This window comes from Artemia sp. Qi Xiang Cuo, chromosome 4 (genome assembly GCF_049724085.1).
Source record: "Artemia sp. Qi Xiang Cuo chromosome 4, ASM4972408v1, whole genome shotgun sequence".
NCBI classification, from domain to species: Eukaryota; Metazoa; Arthropoda; class Branchiopoda; order Anostraca; family Artemiidae; genus Artemia; species Artemia sp. Qi Xiang Cuo.
The window spans coordinates 27,723,124-27,741,406 of NC_142797.1; the positions used below are offsets into that span (position 1 = coordinate 27,723,124).

At 36.4% G+C, this 18,283-nt stretch overlaps 1 protein-coding gene across 1 annotated transcript in view; it reads right to left on the reverse strand.

Annotated features, from left to right (window-relative positions):
* mus101 (mutagen-sensitive 101) overlaps positions 1-18,283 on the reverse strand; it is a 224,216-nt gene that overhangs the window by 118,831 nt on the left and 87,102 nt on the right. The window contains exons 9-10 of the mRNA XM_089087479.1: positions 6,766-6,979; positions 1,135-1,254 (exon numbers count right to left, since the gene is read on the reverse strand). Of these exons, the coding sequence (XP_088943605.1) occupies positions 1,135-1,254; positions 6,766-6,979 (334 nt within the window). The remainder of the gene's footprint in view (positions 1-1,134; positions 1,255-6,765; positions 6,980-18,283) is intronic.

Here is an 18,283-nt window from a genome sequence, read left to right on the forward strand (position 1 = left end):
ATGATCTGACATAAACTGTGGGAAAAGGAACTCTTCTGAACAGAAACCACCAGCGTCAATCCATAAAAATGTAGGGAGTGGGGGGGGGGGGGGCAAAGTGTTTTTTCGTATCTAGGGAGGCAATATGTTGTTTCTTGTTTTTAAAATGAAAATACTCCAAAAAAGGTCATTTTCAAGATCTATGGGGATCTAGGGCCGGCAAATACCCCCCCCCCCCACTGCCCCTTGTGACAGAAATGGTAATTATAAAAATATTCCTGGAAGAAACTGTGACGACTTTGACGACACTGAGGAGGACTTGGCGGAGGTCCTTGTCGAAATATTTGCTTATTTTGTCTTCTTCATAGTTCACCACTGGCTGACATAATCCTCGTTTTTTCACCCTTTTTGATTTTATTTTTCATTTTGTTAGTTTCTTTCCTCTCTAAGTTTCATAGCTATCTACGTATAAGTTTAGCAACATTCAGCCAAACTCCGGTAAAGCAGTTTACCAAAAGAATTAGTGAGAAAGAGAGAAATAGAGAGAAACAGAGAGAGAGAGAGAGAGAGAGAGAGAGAGAGAGAGAGAGAGAGAGAGAGAGAGAGAGAGAGAGAGAGAGAGAGAGAGAGAGAGAGAGAGAGAGGTCCAGTAATCTTTCTTTTAAATCTTTAAATAATTATTAGAAACTATCTCAATATCAGCTAGTTGGTGCATTTTACACAATTTCCAAGAGTTTTACTTCAGTATCACTAAAATATATTTAGATTAAAATTTTCCTTTTTAAAGATGGGAAGTGGGACTTGCAAGCAAACACTAATTTTAAAACAAATTTCCACTTCCTGCCCCCTCTCTTTTTAGTAAAAACGTTTTAAAGCTAGATAGGATGACATTTTAGGACAGCGATATAACGTAGACAAAAGCGAACACAGTCAAGAGGAAGAAAAAGGGCTTTAGTTCCCACCCTTCCTCTCGAAGCTCAGAAATGTAAAATTTTATAGCATTCGGAATAAATATGAGAGGTTTCTGAAAAAAAAAAAAAAAAAAAAAAAAAAAAAAAAAAAAAAAAAAAAAAACTAGAGAGTTCTCTAAAACCTTCCTCCTCTCCCCTCATCAGACCCAACCTTCCACTGAGATATTTAATCAAAACAGAAAACCTGAGAAAATTCCTTTTTTGCTTTCATCTTCAGAGACTGAACTGCGGTCTTGCATTGGCAAAATGCCACTCTCCACTTTTTCCTTCGACTCTTCATCGTTTTCATCGTTTCCTGCACCGGCTGAAAAAAAAATAGAAAAGGATAAATATGATACAAAAAAAACAGATTAATTTAATCGAAGCCTGAACTTTCTAAAATAACATGAAAAGACTGAAAAGACTTTTTGGAGTCTTAATCAAAAGACTTTCAAGAAACTCCGACACTTTTCCAGTCATGGTAACCAGAAAAATAAACATTGAAATTTGGGAAATATCTTAACATTCACTAGAATGGCACAGCCCCAATCAACCACCCCACCAAATAATATCAGCATATTTTAGCAAAGAATACTAAAACAAATATACCTTTAATTCGACAAATAAGTAAGACGAAATAACAACAACAACAAGCAGAAAAGGTATATGTGGGCGTAAAAGATACTATGAATATGATGCCTGCATGGGCGCTCAGAAAAGCGGATGAAGATTTGCTAGATGTTTTCCAGAGAAATTGCTTAAGGATTGTTCTGGATACCCGGCTGTCTGACCATATTTCAAACAATAGGCTATACGAAAAATGTGGTTCAATACCGCTCTCTAGGGCTATAATAAAAGAAAGGTTGAGGTGGCTAAAGGAAATGGGAACTTCGTGGGCGGGTGTAAAAAGGGAGGTTTTAAATAGATTGGGAAGGAGGAGGAGCGTGCGTAGCTGTGTTGGCCTTAGGCGGCTTGGTGCTGCGGTGAGTTGTTAGTAGTAGTAGAAGTAGTATATAAACATCGGAATAAGACACAGTAAGACATATTTAACCAATCGCCAATGGAAACTGTACGTTAGGAAACTTTGCTTGACAAAAAATGTTACATACCACCTATTGAATCACCATAGACTATTCGCCCCTGTTGAAATTCCTTTGCCTTACCCTACTTCAGTTTCTTTCCTATACTTATATTACTTTTCTCTGCAAATATAACATTATACACTATAAATAAATGAATACTGTCTCATTGCTTGATAAAATGTTTTGTAATTCCCCACCTTCTTCAGTACAGTGATGCCAGTTGTTTGGAACTTCTAAAAGGATCTGTAAGGACCATTTAGTTAAGAATCGAACAGAATCGTTATTTATTTATTATTTGTTGTTCCGTGGAGTTTATATCCCCAGAGTGTTTATTTAACGTTATACGGTTGTCTTCTCTGCGATTTAACTCCCAGGCCTCGTGTTTGGTCTCTTTAATCTTATATGTTGTTTTGCCTTTGATCTTTTTTCTTCTTTTTTTTTTTGGTATTGCTTACATTTCTATTTTTTTTCATCGCCCTTGTATCCCTGGCCATGGAGTCTTTCGAGGGGGATAAGAGTATTGTGACTCCAAAATGTATTTATTAGTGAATAAAACTCTGAACTCCCTGAACTCTGAAAAACTCGATATAGCCCGATAATAAAATACCAAAATAAGACCGGTGATTTCTATGTAATATCATGCTCTACTATGCTTTCAACAAATGTTCCTGAAAAACTTTGAGCAGCATTCATTTTTTTTAATCTTATAATAGGGAAGAAGAAAACTGTTGAAAACATACTTTTTTTTACTCAAAGGCGCAAACAACACTAAATCCTCTAGGTTTTTTTTTTTTAGGAATTTAGCAGGGAGGGGATTTGAAAGAAAGATATAGATTGCATTATGTGAAATACTCTGTACAGCATCCAAATAAAAATTACTTTAAGTAATTGGAAAGCGTTTATAACACCCAGCCAATCACTAATAAAAAAATAACAAAAAACAACAACACATTTTTACATATAACGGGTGACGGTTACTCCGCAGTATTTCCACAATTAGAGTCAGTTGGTTTCGATGCCCACAGATTGTCTACTTTATTGTGTTTTTCCTGAACCCTAAAGGCGAGGGAGTATATACAATTATAGATACTGCATACAGCCATTAGGTCAAAGCACTCTTATTTTGGGACGCTTTAGCAAAGAACGACGTGGGGTCCCTAATTTTTCTTTTCTTCCGACCACTTTGTATAGACGGATGGTCGTAAGAACTCAGGAGAGAGCAACTACCCCCCCCCCCCCACACGCCCATCATTCCCCCAAACACATCCAATCAAAATTTTGAGATAGGCATTTTGTCAGCGTCGCTGATTTCCAGATAGAAAATATCTTTTTTAGGAGGGCACTCCCCCACAACCCTTGGGACAAGGGTTTTAAGTTATGCCCTGGGGGCACATAAGGTTTTTTTTTATAGAAGGCGTTGTCGTAGAAACTTCAAAACAGGCTCATTCGATTGGAAATACAAAGGGTTCGTGCCATTTTTAAAAGTCGAAAGGGACTGGAGGGCACCTAGCCCCTCCCCCCAACGCCCATCTTTCCCCAAGCACATCCACTCTCCATTTTGAGATATCCAGTTTGTTCAACGAAGTTGATTTACAGATAGAATATGTGTTTTTGAGGAGGCTATTCCCCCACAACCCTCTGGGCAAGGGTTTTAAGTTATGCCCTGGGGGCATTTAAGGTTTTTATAGAAGCTGTTTTCGTAGAAACTTCAAAACAGGATCATTTGATTGGAAATTCAAAGGGCTAGAGCCTTTTTTAATAGTCGAAAGTGATTGGAGGGCAACAACCCCCCCCCCCCGCCCATCATTCTCCTAAACACATCCAATCAAAATTGTGAGATAGCCATTTTGTTCAGCGTAGTTGATTTCCAGATAAAAAAGGGTTTTTTAGGAGGACACTCCCCCACAACCCTCAGGGCGAGGGTTTTAAGTTATGCCCTGGGGGCATATAAGGTTTTTATAGAAGCTGTTTTCGTAGAAACTTCAAAACAGGATCATTTGATTGGAAATTCAAAGGGCTAGAGCCCTTTTTAATAGTCGAAAGTGATTGGAGGGCAACAACCCCCCCCCCCCCAACATTCTCCCAAACACATCCAATCAAATTTTTGGGATAGCTATTTTGTTCAGGGTAATTGATTTCCAGGTAGAAAATATGTTTTTGAGGAGGACACTCCCCCACAACTCTCGGGCAAAGGTTTTAAGTTATGCCCTAAGGGCATATAAGGTTGTTATAGAAGGTATTGTGGTAAAAACTTCAAAACAGGCTCAATTGATCGGGAATTTAAAGGGCTAGTGCCCATTTTAATTGTCGAAAGTGATTGGAGGGCACCTAGCCCACGCCCATCAATCCCCAAAACACATCCAATCAAAACTTAGAGATAACCATTTTGTTCAGCGTTGGCTAGTTGATTTCCAGATAGAAAATATGTTTTTGAGGAGGACACTCCCCCGCAACCCTCAGAGCAAAGGTTTTAAGTTATGCCCTGGGGTCATATTATGTTTTTATAGAAGGCGTTGTCGTAGAAACTTCAAAACAGGCTCATTCGATTGGAAATTCAAAGGGCTAGTGCCCTTTTTAAAAGTCGAAAGTGATTGGAGGGCAACTGGCCCCTCCCAACGCCCATCATTCCCCCAGACGCATCCAATCAAAATTTTGAGATAGCCATTTTGTTCAACGTAGTTGATTTCCAGATAGAAAATATGTTTTTTAGGAGGACACTCCCCCATAACCCTCAGGGCAAGGGCTTTAAGCAATGCCCTGGGGGCATATAAGGTTTTTAAAAGAAGGCGTTGTCGTAGAAACTTCAAAACAGGCATATTCGTATGGAAATTGAAAGGGCTAGGTCCCTTCTTAATAGTCGAAAGTGATTGGAGGGGAACTAGCCCCTCCCCCACGCCCATCATTCCCCCATACACATCCAATCAAAATTTTAGATGGCCATTTTGTTCACCGTAGTTGATTTACAGATAGAAAATATGTTTTTGAGGAGGACACTCCCCCACAACCCTCAGGGCAGGTGTTTCAAGTTATGCCCTGGGGGCATATAAGGTTTTATAGAAGGCTTTGTCGTAGAAACTTAATAAAAGGGCTTATTCGATTTGAAATTCAAAGGGATAGTGCCCTTTTTAATAGTCGAAAGTGATTAGTAATATTTTTTGTTATTGTTGTTGTTCAGAACAGGGCACTTGGTATCGAAGGAGTTGTCGTGGGAACTTCGAAAGGGGCTCTTTCGATTGAAAATAGAAAGGGCTGATGCCCTTTTTAATAGTCGAAAGTGATTGAAGGGCAACTAATCCCCCTTCCACTCCCACCCTCCCATTTGCCCATTATGTTTAAAAACTAAATTTAGCCTTAAGAATAAATCAAATTGCACTGTGATAATGCTAATTCCCAATAAGGGATCTCAGCAGTATCCCAAGAACGACTGAGGGTATTATGTTCAAACATTCGAGGCTACTTCTGCTCTTATAAAACATATTTGTTTGCGAATGGTATCAAGTTTTCCATTTCAGGTCAACTAGAGGAGGTATGAAACTGGGTTAAACAATAATATTTGTGTCCAGATTTTTAAAAGGGTGTATGTTGTTAAAAATTGCTGAAAACTTTTCTCCAGCATACAAATAGAAGGCCAAACTATAATGTCTTAAAAAACGAAAAGATTTAAAGTGTTATTTTCTTTTTCCCTGCAAAGACTATGTCAATATAAAACGAACAGAAATTAATTAAAAAAATTTTTTTCCACAAAATAAGTTTTTCACAGAAAAGTGAAGAACTCCATTAAACAAAAAATTAGCAAAAATAAAATCAAATAATCTACTAAGCTCGAAACTACCACAAATCAGCATCGATAAATAAATGAAACCCAAAACGAACAGAATTTACAATAAATAACCAAGTCAAACTCAAAACGAGCAGAAATTAACATAAATTGGGCTCAAAACTCCTATGCCTTCCCAAAGCAAGAACAAAATTTGCACTTTACTGAAAAAGTTATAAAACTAAAAACATTTTTCAGAAAGTGCAAATTTTGTTCTGGCCTTGGGAAGGCATAGGAGTTTTGAGCCCAACTTATGTTAATTTCTGCTCGTTTTGAGTTTGATTCGGTTATTTATTGTAATTTCTGTTCGTTTTGGGTTTCATTTATTTATCGATGCTGATTTGTGGTAGTTTCGAGCTTAGTAGATTATTTGATTTTATTTTTGCTAATTTTTTGTTTAATGGAGTTCTTCACTTTTCTGTGAAAAACTTATTTTGTGGAAAAAGTTTTTTTTAATTAATTTCCTTAAGAGATGGAAAATGTTATGCGTTGTTCGGTATCTGGTTAGGCAGCAGGCATACCTGGCATACCTGGTTTTATTTCAAGACCGGGGGATCAAGCTGAAACATTCAGTAAAAAATTTTTTATAGGGGGGGGGGCTTGGAATTTAGTGTTTGGAGGAAGGGGGCAAACAAAGGTTTTTTTTCTCTTACCCTCATAAAAAAAGGCGCTAATGTTTCGTTTTAATGCCTGTCGTCCGATAAACGCATTGGCTTTAAAATAAACAAGTAGTATAAGATATAAACACATATAAAAATTAGCATATATAATGGATAGTGATGGAACCTATTTGAACATTGGCTGTAACTTTATTTAAATTCCTTTTTCCTTCGTCATTAAAACACTCCAAACTAAATTAAAATCATGTTTTTGAGCATTTTTTCTAAATCACCATCTAACTTTTCGCTGAGATACAAAAAGAAGAACTGTGAAATACCTGTAACATAATGCTGTAATATGCTTTCAACATTGAAATGAGGAGGTGGCATGGAAACAGACTTTGATTTAGCTACTGGTTCCTCCTCTTCATAGAAGAGGAAATTTTTTTCATTGGCTGGTTTGCGGAGTTCGGAGCTAGCTTCAATCCATGTCGATGAAACTAGATGGGGCTTATGATCCAGTGATTTTATCTGTTTCATTTGTTCTTCAACCTAAAACGTGAAATTATGTTCAATTATTTTGATTGTGAAATAAAAAATCAATACTGTGGCATGTTATTATATTTACATTTTATATAATATTAATTTAAAAAAACTCCGGAAAAAAATTTTTTCAAAGAAAGGTAAAGGGCATTTTAAACTTAAGTTCAGGAGATACAAATACCTGTTAAAATTCAAACTCAAAATGACCAGAAACTACTATTAAAGAATAAATCAAACCCAAAACGAACAGAAATTAAATAAACAATCATAGCAAAAACATAAAACAAGTAATAATATAAATGAATAAATAGATCTTAAAGCGAGTAATCCTTAGATTAAATATGAAAATCAAGCTGAAAACGAAAAAAAAAATAGTTTGCTATTGAAGTATAGATGAAACTTAAAACGAACAGAAATTAAATAAACAATCATTGCGAACAAACATACAATATATATTAATTTAAATGAATAAATAAATCTTAAAACAAGCGAAACTTAAATTGAATATACAAATCAAGTTTGAATTGAATAAAAATAACTACAAACAAGAGTTTGGGCATCGCCTCACTGCAGAAGCCTAAAACCTACTGCGTCATTGGCGCCTTACTGAAAACTATATGGGTCTTGAACAGTCTTGGAAAGTATAAACACAATCAAATTGAATATTAGATATACAATGATATTAATTGCTGAAAGACTCATCGGTTCAAGATTTTTTTTTTCACTGTAATTTTTATTTTAATTTTCAGTGTTGTGAGAACTGGGAAAGGATAAATTTGTAATATAATCGTTAAAGAATAATCGTTTTCAGTGAAGCGCCAATGACGCAGAAGGCTTTAGGTTTTTACAGTTAAAGAAGTATCCAAATTTTGTTTGTAGTGAAACTATATTTGTCTTGACCAATCTTGGAAAGAACTAATAAATTAAACTGAATGTTTTATGTATAATCATATTAATTGCTGAAAGCTCATCAGTTCAAAAATTTTACTGTAATTTTAATATTTATCTTCAATATTAAGTACAAAAGAAACCATTTGTAATATAATTCGTTTTCAGTAAAGCGCCAATGACGCAGTAGGTTTTAGACTTCTGCGGTGAGGTGATACCCAAAGTCATGTTTGTAGTTATTTTTATTCGATTCAAACTTGATTTGCATATTCAATTTAAGTTTCACTTGTTTTAAGATTTATTTATTCATTTACATTAATATATATTGTATGTATGTTTCCATTGATTGTTTATGTAATTTATGTTCGTTTTAAGTTTGATTTATGCTTTAATGGCAAATATTCTTCTTCGTTTTGAGCTTGATTTTTCTGTCTATTCTAAACATTACTTGCTTTGAGATTTATTTATTCATTTATATTAGTACCTGTTGTGTATTTTTTGCTGGGATTGTTTATTTAATTTCTGTTCGTTTTGTGTTTCATTTATTCTTTAATAGTAATTTCTGGACGTTTTGAGTTTGAATTTTAACAGGTATTTGTATCTCCTGAGCTTAAGTTTAAAATGGTCTTTAATTTTCTTTGAAAAACTTATTTTTCGGAAAGCTTTTTTAATTACATTTTGTTCGTTTTTGATTGCAAAAAGTTTCAAGTTTTTATGGCAAGGGGGGGGGGGATTGCTTACTGTCCGATTATTCTTGACTTTAAAAAACGGATCTAGAACTTTCAATTGAAATCAAATGAGGCTTTTTTCAAAGTCCATACGATTACCTCTTTGATAAAAACCTTATATACTCGTACGAACAATATACAGCTTGCATAACTTGTGGACAGCGATTGACAACAATGAATGGATTGAAAAAATAGTAAGTTTAATTAACACAATCTTGCATTAATTGAGTAAATTACATTACTTTAGACTACGTTAGGGGGGGGGCACCCCCTCACCCCTCAACTGGATCCGCCACTGCCTTACACTCTCTGTTTCTTTCCTTGTTAGGGAGGAGAGCAGATTCCTAATAGGTGTGTGTTAATACCAAAACATTCTTTAACTTTCATTGTGCCTTCAGGTATAAACAGAATTAGTTCAAAGGAAGGGGTGGGGAAAAAGGGCGTGGGGGGGGTTATTTGCCTCTCGATCAATTTTGACTCCTAACAGCTGGACTAGAACTTCCAATTTCCAATCAAATGAGCCCTTTCTGAAGTTTATACGAGAGTCCCTTCCTGCACCCAGGCCCTGGGGGGTTTTGTCGACACCAGAGTTTTGTTACTTAACCTTTCAACTATCTTTAACAAAATGGTATTTTTAACCCTTGGATATAAAGCAGCTCTGGGGGGAAAATAATAAAAAATATTGAAGCTACATAAGATTTATTCATTTATTTATGTTTGCACCGGTTATCTTTATGCTTGTAAGATAGTTAATTTTAATTTCTGTTTATTCAGGGTTTGGTTTATTCTTTAAAAGTAATTTATGGTCTTTTTGAGTTTTAAATATAATAGGAATTCATTTCTGCTGGTCTGAGCTGAATATGGCTCTTTACTCTTCTTAGAAAACTTATATTTATGTTAGGTTTTTTTTTTAATTAATAATAATAAAACATTGAAGCCTTATGGCATTTCCTACAGACAGCTTAATTACATGCCTCTGAAAAATCAAACCTGATTTTTTCACGCAACAATGAATGGATCAAATTCATTCTGTATCATTCCATTTGTTGATACAGAAAGAACAGTATCTCTTTGATTAGACCATTTTTCGGATTTTTTGTGCAACAATAATTTAGCATTTATCACTAAGTATGTATTTTAACCTTATTTTAAGTATGACTGTAATTTTTAGTATTTTATAATAGATTTACTATGTGTTTTTCCCATACGAAACTTTACCTTATTAAAGTCTTTGGAGTGGGGACAGCGTAGTTGGCATAAAGAAGAAATCTTTAGCGTAGACAGTAGGAGAGGGGGAGGGTGAGGTTGGAGACTCATCCAATACGAGGCGGAACTTCACTTATCTTCTCCGTTCCCGATTTAGGAGATTAGAGAGACTCTTTGGGCTGTAAAATGTTTGACCGTTTGAGTTTTGGAAGACGTTAAAATACTCAAAAATACTTTATATTTTTAGTTATTGCAGGATTGCTTTCATAGAATGTGGAATGGTGAGCCCCTGGCCCATGATTTGGATGAGCCTCAACTCATAATATGCAATTTTGATTAATTGTTCCGTGTTATGTGCATATATTATTCTATATATGTTATTTTCAGTTATACTTTTATTGCATTGTGTTCATTTTTAAGCCTTGAGATAAAAACTGAAAGCTTAGCATAAAAAGTGGTGGGGGGAAGTCTCCCCCTTACACGCATAATTGAACAGCCACAGAGAAAGAATTACAAATGAAAATAATCTGTCTTTTGAAAATGCCTTTTTTCAAAAGACACGAATAAAATCGTCTAAAGGAACCTGAAGTGCTATCTCTGACATTTCCGTTGATTCTTTATTCCCGTTACTTTCAGATGTAAAATTTAAAATATTATCGAATGGGTTTAGTCCCCTCACTGAATAATTCGTATTTGGAAAACTCACCCCCTGGGAAATTCCTCCCCCCTCCAAGAACATTTTCTTTTCCTGCTGATAATTCCCCCGCGTTAAATTCCCGCAGCAGAAACTACCCAGCCGTGGAATATGCTCCCCCAAGCATATTCCTCTCAGATAATTTCGGATATTCATAAAAATGGAAGCTGAAATTTCTACTCAACTTTTTAGGTCAGAAGCAACGCTATAGCGTTACCTAAGTAAAGAGCCATAATGGTTCAATGAATTAATACTTATTTATTTTTCCAGGGGCACTTTATGTGGAAGAGGTGGTCGCATAAACTTTGGAACGGGGTTTATTGAATTACAAATTAAAAGTTATAGTGCCCTTACACCAGGAGCGGATCCAGAAATTTTTTTAGGGGGGGGGGGCAAAATAGGTTGATCCAATAAACTTGCGTTAGGAGCAAGTTTAATTAACGCACTTTTGCGTTAATTAGGTAAATTACATTACTTTAGACAACGTTAGGGGGGCCACCCCTTCACCCCTCCCCTGGATCCGCCACTGCCTTACACTCTTGTTTCTTTCCTTGTTAGGGAGGAGAGCAGATGCGTAATAGGTGCGTGTCAATACCAAAACATTCTAACTCTCATTGGGCCTTCAGGTATGAACATAATTAATTCAACAAGCGGGGTGGGGGGGGGTGCTATTTAATACCTCTTGATTCTCGCGAGTATTTCTGGTTTAGGCTGTTTTGTGAAAGGAAAATTGGGAGATTTTACCATGGGCAATTTTCCTGGGGAAATGTTCCGACGGTTGGGAGAAACTTCTGGGGGAGGGGGAGTTTAAAGACCTCTGTTACTTATAAGTAAATAAAGATAGTTTACTCTTTTCGATTTATTTTTTTAGATTCTTATTTTTGATTCTTATTTATTTATTTTGACTATCTTTTTGCGTATTTGACTATAACTTGAATATAAAAACAGTGAAGTAATTGTCAGTGTTTATTGAATAATTTCGTTTAAAATAAGAAATAAAGAGCGTTTCAATGACAAAATCTTATCTTATATCCAGTTTGGATCCAATTTATTGGTTTTACTTATATGTGAACTCTGCGAAATCAAGAAAGGTTAAGACACACGGTATAGGCTATATATGATTTTGTTTGTTCTTTTGATTCTCTTGTTAGGGAGGTGGGTAGATGCCTGCTAGGTGTTTGTTAATACCAAAACATTCTAACTCCCATTGATTTTCAGGCATATACAGAATTAGTTCAAAGGAAGGGGTGGGGGTGGCTGTAAAGCTCTACTCTACTTCTACATCAATTAATTCTGAATGTAAATTCTGTAAAAAAAAACATAACATTTATTTCTTTTCTACATCATCGTATTCTTTTTTTTATCATTTTCCGCATTTTTTCATTTTTTATTTTTCGGTTAAATAGTATAAACGTAAAATCCGAATGCACATGTTGGGCATTCCAGTCAGAACACGTAAAAATAAGAAATCTAATATCAGATCTTAATTCAAAATGTACAACGGGTAAGTATGCTTAATAATAAAACAAATGACCTTTGAATTTCTAATCGAATGAGCCTTTTTTGAAGTTTCTACGACAACGCCTTCTATAAAAACCTTATATGCCCCTAGGGCATAGCTTAAAACCCTTGCCCTGAGGGTTGTGGGGGATTGTCTTCCTCAAAAACATATTTTTTATCTGAAAATCAACTACGCTGAACAAAATGGCTATCTCAAAATTTTGATTGGATGTGTTTGGGGAAATGATGGGCGTGGAGGGGGGCTAGTTGCCCTCCAATCACTTTTGACTATTAAAAAGGTCACTAGCCCTTTGAATTTCCAATCGAATGAGCCTGTTTTGAAGTTTCTACGACAGCGCCTTCTATAAAAACCTTATATGCCCCCAGGGCATAACTTAAAACTCTTGCCCTGAGGGTTGTGGGGGAGTGTCCTCCTAAAAAACCTATTTTCTATCTGTAAATAAACTACACTGAACAAAATGGCTATGTAAAACGTTTGAGTTGGCGTCTTTGGGAAATGATAAGCATGGGGGGGGGGGGCTAATGTTCCTCCAATCATTTTCAAAAATTAAAAAGGGCGCTAGCCTTTTGAATTTCCAATCGTATTAGTCTTTTTTTAAGTTTTTATGACAATACCTTCCATAAAAATCTTATATACCCCCAGGGCATAACTTAAAACCCTTGCCCCGAGGGTTGAGGGGGAGTATCCTCCTCAAAACATATTTTTTATCTGGAAATCAACTACGCTGAGCAAAATAGCTATCTCAAAATTTTGATTGGATGTGTTTGGGGATATGATGGGCGTGGGGGGGGGGGGCTAGTTGCCCACCAAACACATTCGACTCTGAAAAAGGGCACTATCACTTTTAATTTCCAATCGAATGAGTATTTTTTTTATTTTATATGACAACTCCTTGTATAAAAACCTTATATGTCCCCATGGCATAACTTAAAACTCTTGCCCTGAGGGTTGTGGGTGTGTGTCCTCCTCAAAATACATTTTCTATTTGGAAATCAACTACGCTGAACAAAATAGCTATCTAAAATTTTGATTGGATGTGTTCGGGGAAATTATGGGCGTGGGGGGGGGCTAGTTGCCCCCCCCACGCTGGGAAATCAACTTTTCAATCTGAACAAAATGGCTATCTCAAAATTTTGGTTGGATGTGTTTGGGGGAATGATGGGCGTGGGGGGGGGGGTTAGTTGCCCTCCAATCATTTTCGACTATTGAAAAGGGCATTAGAACTCTTGATTTCTAATCGAATGAGCCCTCTTTGAAGTTTCTATGACGACCCCTTTCGTATGAAGTGCCTCTGGGAAAAAAATAATAATAATAAAACATTGCAGCCGTATGGCCTTTACTATAGGCAATGCTACAGCGTTGCCTCTGATAAACTAGTAAGTGTCCGTAACTCTCAGCCAATAACTAATCTAAGAACAATCATTTGATTTTATACAGTGGGTACCTGAGCCACCTCTAAAGAGACAACAATGGGACTTGAAGCATCAATAGGTTTGAGCCTCCTGAGAGAATATACTTTTTTAAGCTTGAAGCCTGAAGGAAAGTTAGTATTTCTCATTATAGATTTCACACCGGTATTAGGTTTCATTAAACGGCAGCAAATTTTATAAGCGGTTGGGTAAGTATGTCCTGCTTTGTCTTAAGACTGAATGATCAAGCTGGGAATTTTAAGGAGGCCATAGACGGTCAAGCCACTTGATCAAGCAGTTCCGTCAAACGATTGAAGTGTACTGCAATCAACCTTCAATCAACCAGTTCAATTTCGACCAAAGCTAATTTCAAGTTTAGTTTCTTAAAACATTAATTTTCTTTGTTTAGTTCGGAAACTGTATAATCCAGTTTCAATGTCTTTACTCTCCGCAATATTCTGTCAAATGTCGCACTTTTCTTTGTTCGGTTATAATAGTCCTTGCTTTTAACCTTCAATAACTGAGGGTGATCCCAGTATAATTCTATTAATTAACAGATAAACTCGAGTTCCGCATTTTTGTGCTTTCCGAGTTTTGGGGAAGCGATGTGCCTTCCATGTAGTTCCATAGTTATTGGTGCGTGACTGACGCAATGCTCGAACAAAACCAGCCTAGACAGTCAATCGATCTCGTCAACCACTTGAGTCATTCAAACTTTCTATCAATCACCGTCAACGCTTGACTCAAGCATCAAACAGGTTCCTAGACAGTCAATCATGATTGAGTCAATCGACTGACGGAAGCTTTTGATCAAAATGATTGATCGTCTCGGGTCTCCTTTAGGGAAAGTTTTTTTTGGTTAAGGGGGGAGGAGAAGACTTAAAACTTCTATTTGATGGACGGGTGCAAATATTCCTTCTCCGGTACTCACATAAGAGTGTACCGTCCTCACATAATACTCTATTTAGGACACTTTATTCTTTTAATGGTTTGAGATTGTCTCCCGCTCACAATTGTCGAGTTTAAAGTCGAGTTTGTTGGAAGTTTGTTCGCGCTTATGCCTTTGTACTGTCTTCTCAAAAAATATTACAATTTAATTCTTGTTTTTACTTAGAACCGTAGTAATTATGATTTTTAGCTTTTCTAGCATAAAGAGGGAGACATTTATTTAGATTTAAAATTTGGGACAAAAAATAAAACACCACGACTCCTTGTTTTAAAAAATATAAGCAAATTTGTTTTTACAAAATGGGAGAACAACAAATACCTGCACATTGTCAAAATAACGAAAAAACTAAGACCAATAAAAAAATAAAGCGGTGTTCTACTATAGCGGCATTAACGCTATTTATCTTATTTATGATATTGACAAAAAATAAAGCATCCTTATTACTTATTTTCGACATAATACCTTAAATTAGGGATTCTTTCCCTAGACCGCACTGCCTTTCTATGACGAGTAAATAAACGTTTAAATCCATTTATTTGTTCGTCATAGAAAGGCAGTGTGGTCTTTGGAAAAAAATGCCTAATTTAAGGTATTATGTCGAAAATACGTTGTACAGGGTGGGCGGAAAGTAACTCCCTATTTTAAATTACTTATAAATTGTATATAATTTGTCACTGCTTTGTCATATTTTTATGATTAATTCTCTCAAATGGTACAATTCTATTGATAGTTTTGTTTTTGATTTCAGATAAAACTGTAACATGGCTAAGCAGTTAACACTTCAGGAGCGTGCCCAGCTGGAGTCACGATATGAAGTTTGGCAATCTGTCGTACGAGTTCAACGATGGTGGCGGATTATTCATGGACCACGTGCCCAAGTGGATCAAAAACAATAAGAAACTGTCACGCGAAGCTCATGACCACAGGATCTGTGGTAGATGTTCGCAGAAGTGGACGCCCTTCGACATCCACGACCCAGGAGACAGTGCACGCAGTCCAAGCAATGTTCCAGCGTAGTCCAGGAAAGTCAAATCGCCAGGCAGCTCGGGAAAGAGGACTCACCCGCTACACAGTGCGAACTGTGCTCAAGAAAGAGTTGAACTGGCGTGCGTGGAAGCCGCACTACTGCCAATCACTCTCGGATGAGGACTGTGACATTCGCATGGAGTTCGGAGAAATCATGCTGGCTTGGCATGAAGAGTGGCCCCATCTCTTCTGCAACGTCCTCTGGACTGATGAGACTGTGTTTCACGTCGGAGGCTTTGTCAAACGTCACAACTGCCACTACTGGGCATGAGAGGATCCTATGATGACAGTTGAAAAACAGCAAAATCAACCCAAAGTAACGGTGTGGTGTGGTATCACCTCAGATCAGGTTGTGGGCCCATTTCTTCTGCGCAACACCATGAATGCTGAACGATACCATGATATGTTGCGTGATAGAGTCTGGCCAGTTGTCAGCACATGGGAGAACATCGACGAGTTGATATTTATGCTAGATGGCAACCCACAATACTTTGCTCTTCTTGTCCGCGAACGGCTGGATCCTCGATGTCCGGGGCGTTGGTTGGGATGTTATGGTACCCATAAATGGTCATCACGGTGCCTGGATTTGACACCCTGTGACTTTTTTCTTTGGGGTTAGGTAAAGGAAGAAGTCTACCGCTCCAAACCAAAGACACTCGAAGAACTGGAGGATCGAATTAAGGGAGTCATGTCCACCATCCCAGCGGAGTTTCTGAGAAAGTCAGTGGATGCCATTCCTGAACGTTTGCAGCAGCTGGTGGAAAGATCTGGGGCATATATTGAATTTTAGAGATAACTTACCATTTATGCCTACCTTGTATGATTAATTTTTTTGAGAATAAATAAATATAATGTACATTGTTTTATTAATCAAAATAGGGAGTTACTTTCCGCCCACCCTGTATATACGGGAAGATGTGACCAATCAAGTATATAACTATAAATTCAAAAACATTCATTTTACAATTAGAAGACTAAGAAGTTTGTGCCACCTTAATTAGAAATTCAACTTATACGTATTTAGGCAATATTGAAGAAGAAAATTTACAACTCAAAACTTCGGATGAACGCAATTATTATTTGTTCTGTATAAATTTTAATGCTTCAGTATTTCTGCTGATGATGATCGTTGTATATGTGGTCGAAAGATCCAGACGTTTGTATCTGTTTTCATGTCTAATAAATGAATTTATCCCCATTTGATCGTTTATTTGTTCATCGCTTTTATATTTTTTGCCAATCAAAGTAAGCCTTGGCACCAATTAAGGCGGGGCTTAAAAGAATTACAGAGGGGTTAAGCAGTAGCCATAAGGTTATGTACCTTGTCTAGAAGAGCCGTTTGAGCGGGTAAAGAACAAAATAATAACATATTAAACTATAATATTTTTCATCATGTAATATAAGCTCCTTATCAAAATACTATGCTTAAAAAATGTCAAAGTGACAAATTCCTACTGCAACAACTGCAGAGAGAAGTTGCTTGGAAACTGCAATATATATGGAAAACCCGAAGACTGAAGAGAGACTGTTGATTTTTCAAAACCAACTATACTCACACTCTATTTATGTGTAAAGTGACAGTTTTTTTTTTTTTTTTTTTTTTTTTTTTTTTTTTTTTTTTTTTTTTTACAGATCCGGCCAGGCACGTATACAGAAGGGAGAACTCTGGAAAGTTTGTTTATATTCATTTTCGTTACGTTTTTACACGTCAGACAAACATTTCAGGGGGGGGGATGTTCAAAATCTCTAACCCCCCACCCTGGATATAACCTTGCTCACACTCTATTTATGTGTAAAATGACCATCAAAAGTCTGTTTTTTTTAAAACCTTAATATGCTTCAGATCCGGCCTGACTCGTATGCAGAAGGGAGAACTCTTTCCCCATTCTTTGGGGGGAACTCTCTGAAATCTTTCATTTTGTCTTGAAGGCATTATTTTTACCACTTTCTCAAAAAGTATGCAACATAATTCAATCCAATCTACCTATTTTTGGAAGCTTTTTCAGATCCCCCCTCTCCCTCCCGAAAGAAGTTCATGGGTACCTGTCAGGGTTGTATATTTTAAAAATTCTTGTTTCAAAGAGACCGATGTAGTTTTTCCACTCATGTATCACCTTTATAACAGAAAATAACACAGCTTTTATTTTGAAGCTACTCTACGTTTCATAAAATGCACCGACTATATTTTCAATTAACTTACAAAAAGGAATACATGGAAAGTTTATCAAACCGCTTTTACCCTGACAATGCAATTTTCGTCATCTCCTACAATACAACATAGATATAATCGTTTAGAATCAAAGGAAGATAAGAATAGAACACAGCATAAAATTGGTTAAAATGAAAAAGAAGACCGATTCCTCATCTCCAATACTGACTTAAGATAACTTTGGATATCAGGGATAGGCCAACAACATTAGTTTCAGCTGCGGATATACATTATTAGAATTATATTCCATTCTTGGATGTATACTGTCTTATTGGTAACGCACCTTGTATGTTCACACATGTAAGTTGAACATAGATATGTTCACACATATAAGTTGACCATAGATATGTTCACACATATAAGTTGGGCGAAAGCCTTCATGTCCGTGCCCCTCTCCCTAAGAAATGAATATTCCTACAATTATTCATACGACTGCCTTCGTTTGCTGTTCGCCTTTTTTTTAATTTTTCCATATTTGTTGCCCCCCTCCCCCCCCCCAAAAAAAATGCCGAGGCTTCTGAAGAAATTCAACGAAAATTTCACTTGAGGAATGTCCGTAGAAGATATCACGAGTCTCGTGGTTAGGTTGTTTATAATTTACTTATTATTTATTTAAAAATATAATTTATAAATAAATAATAAATAACGATTATATTTTCAAACGCTATAAAGACAGACATGC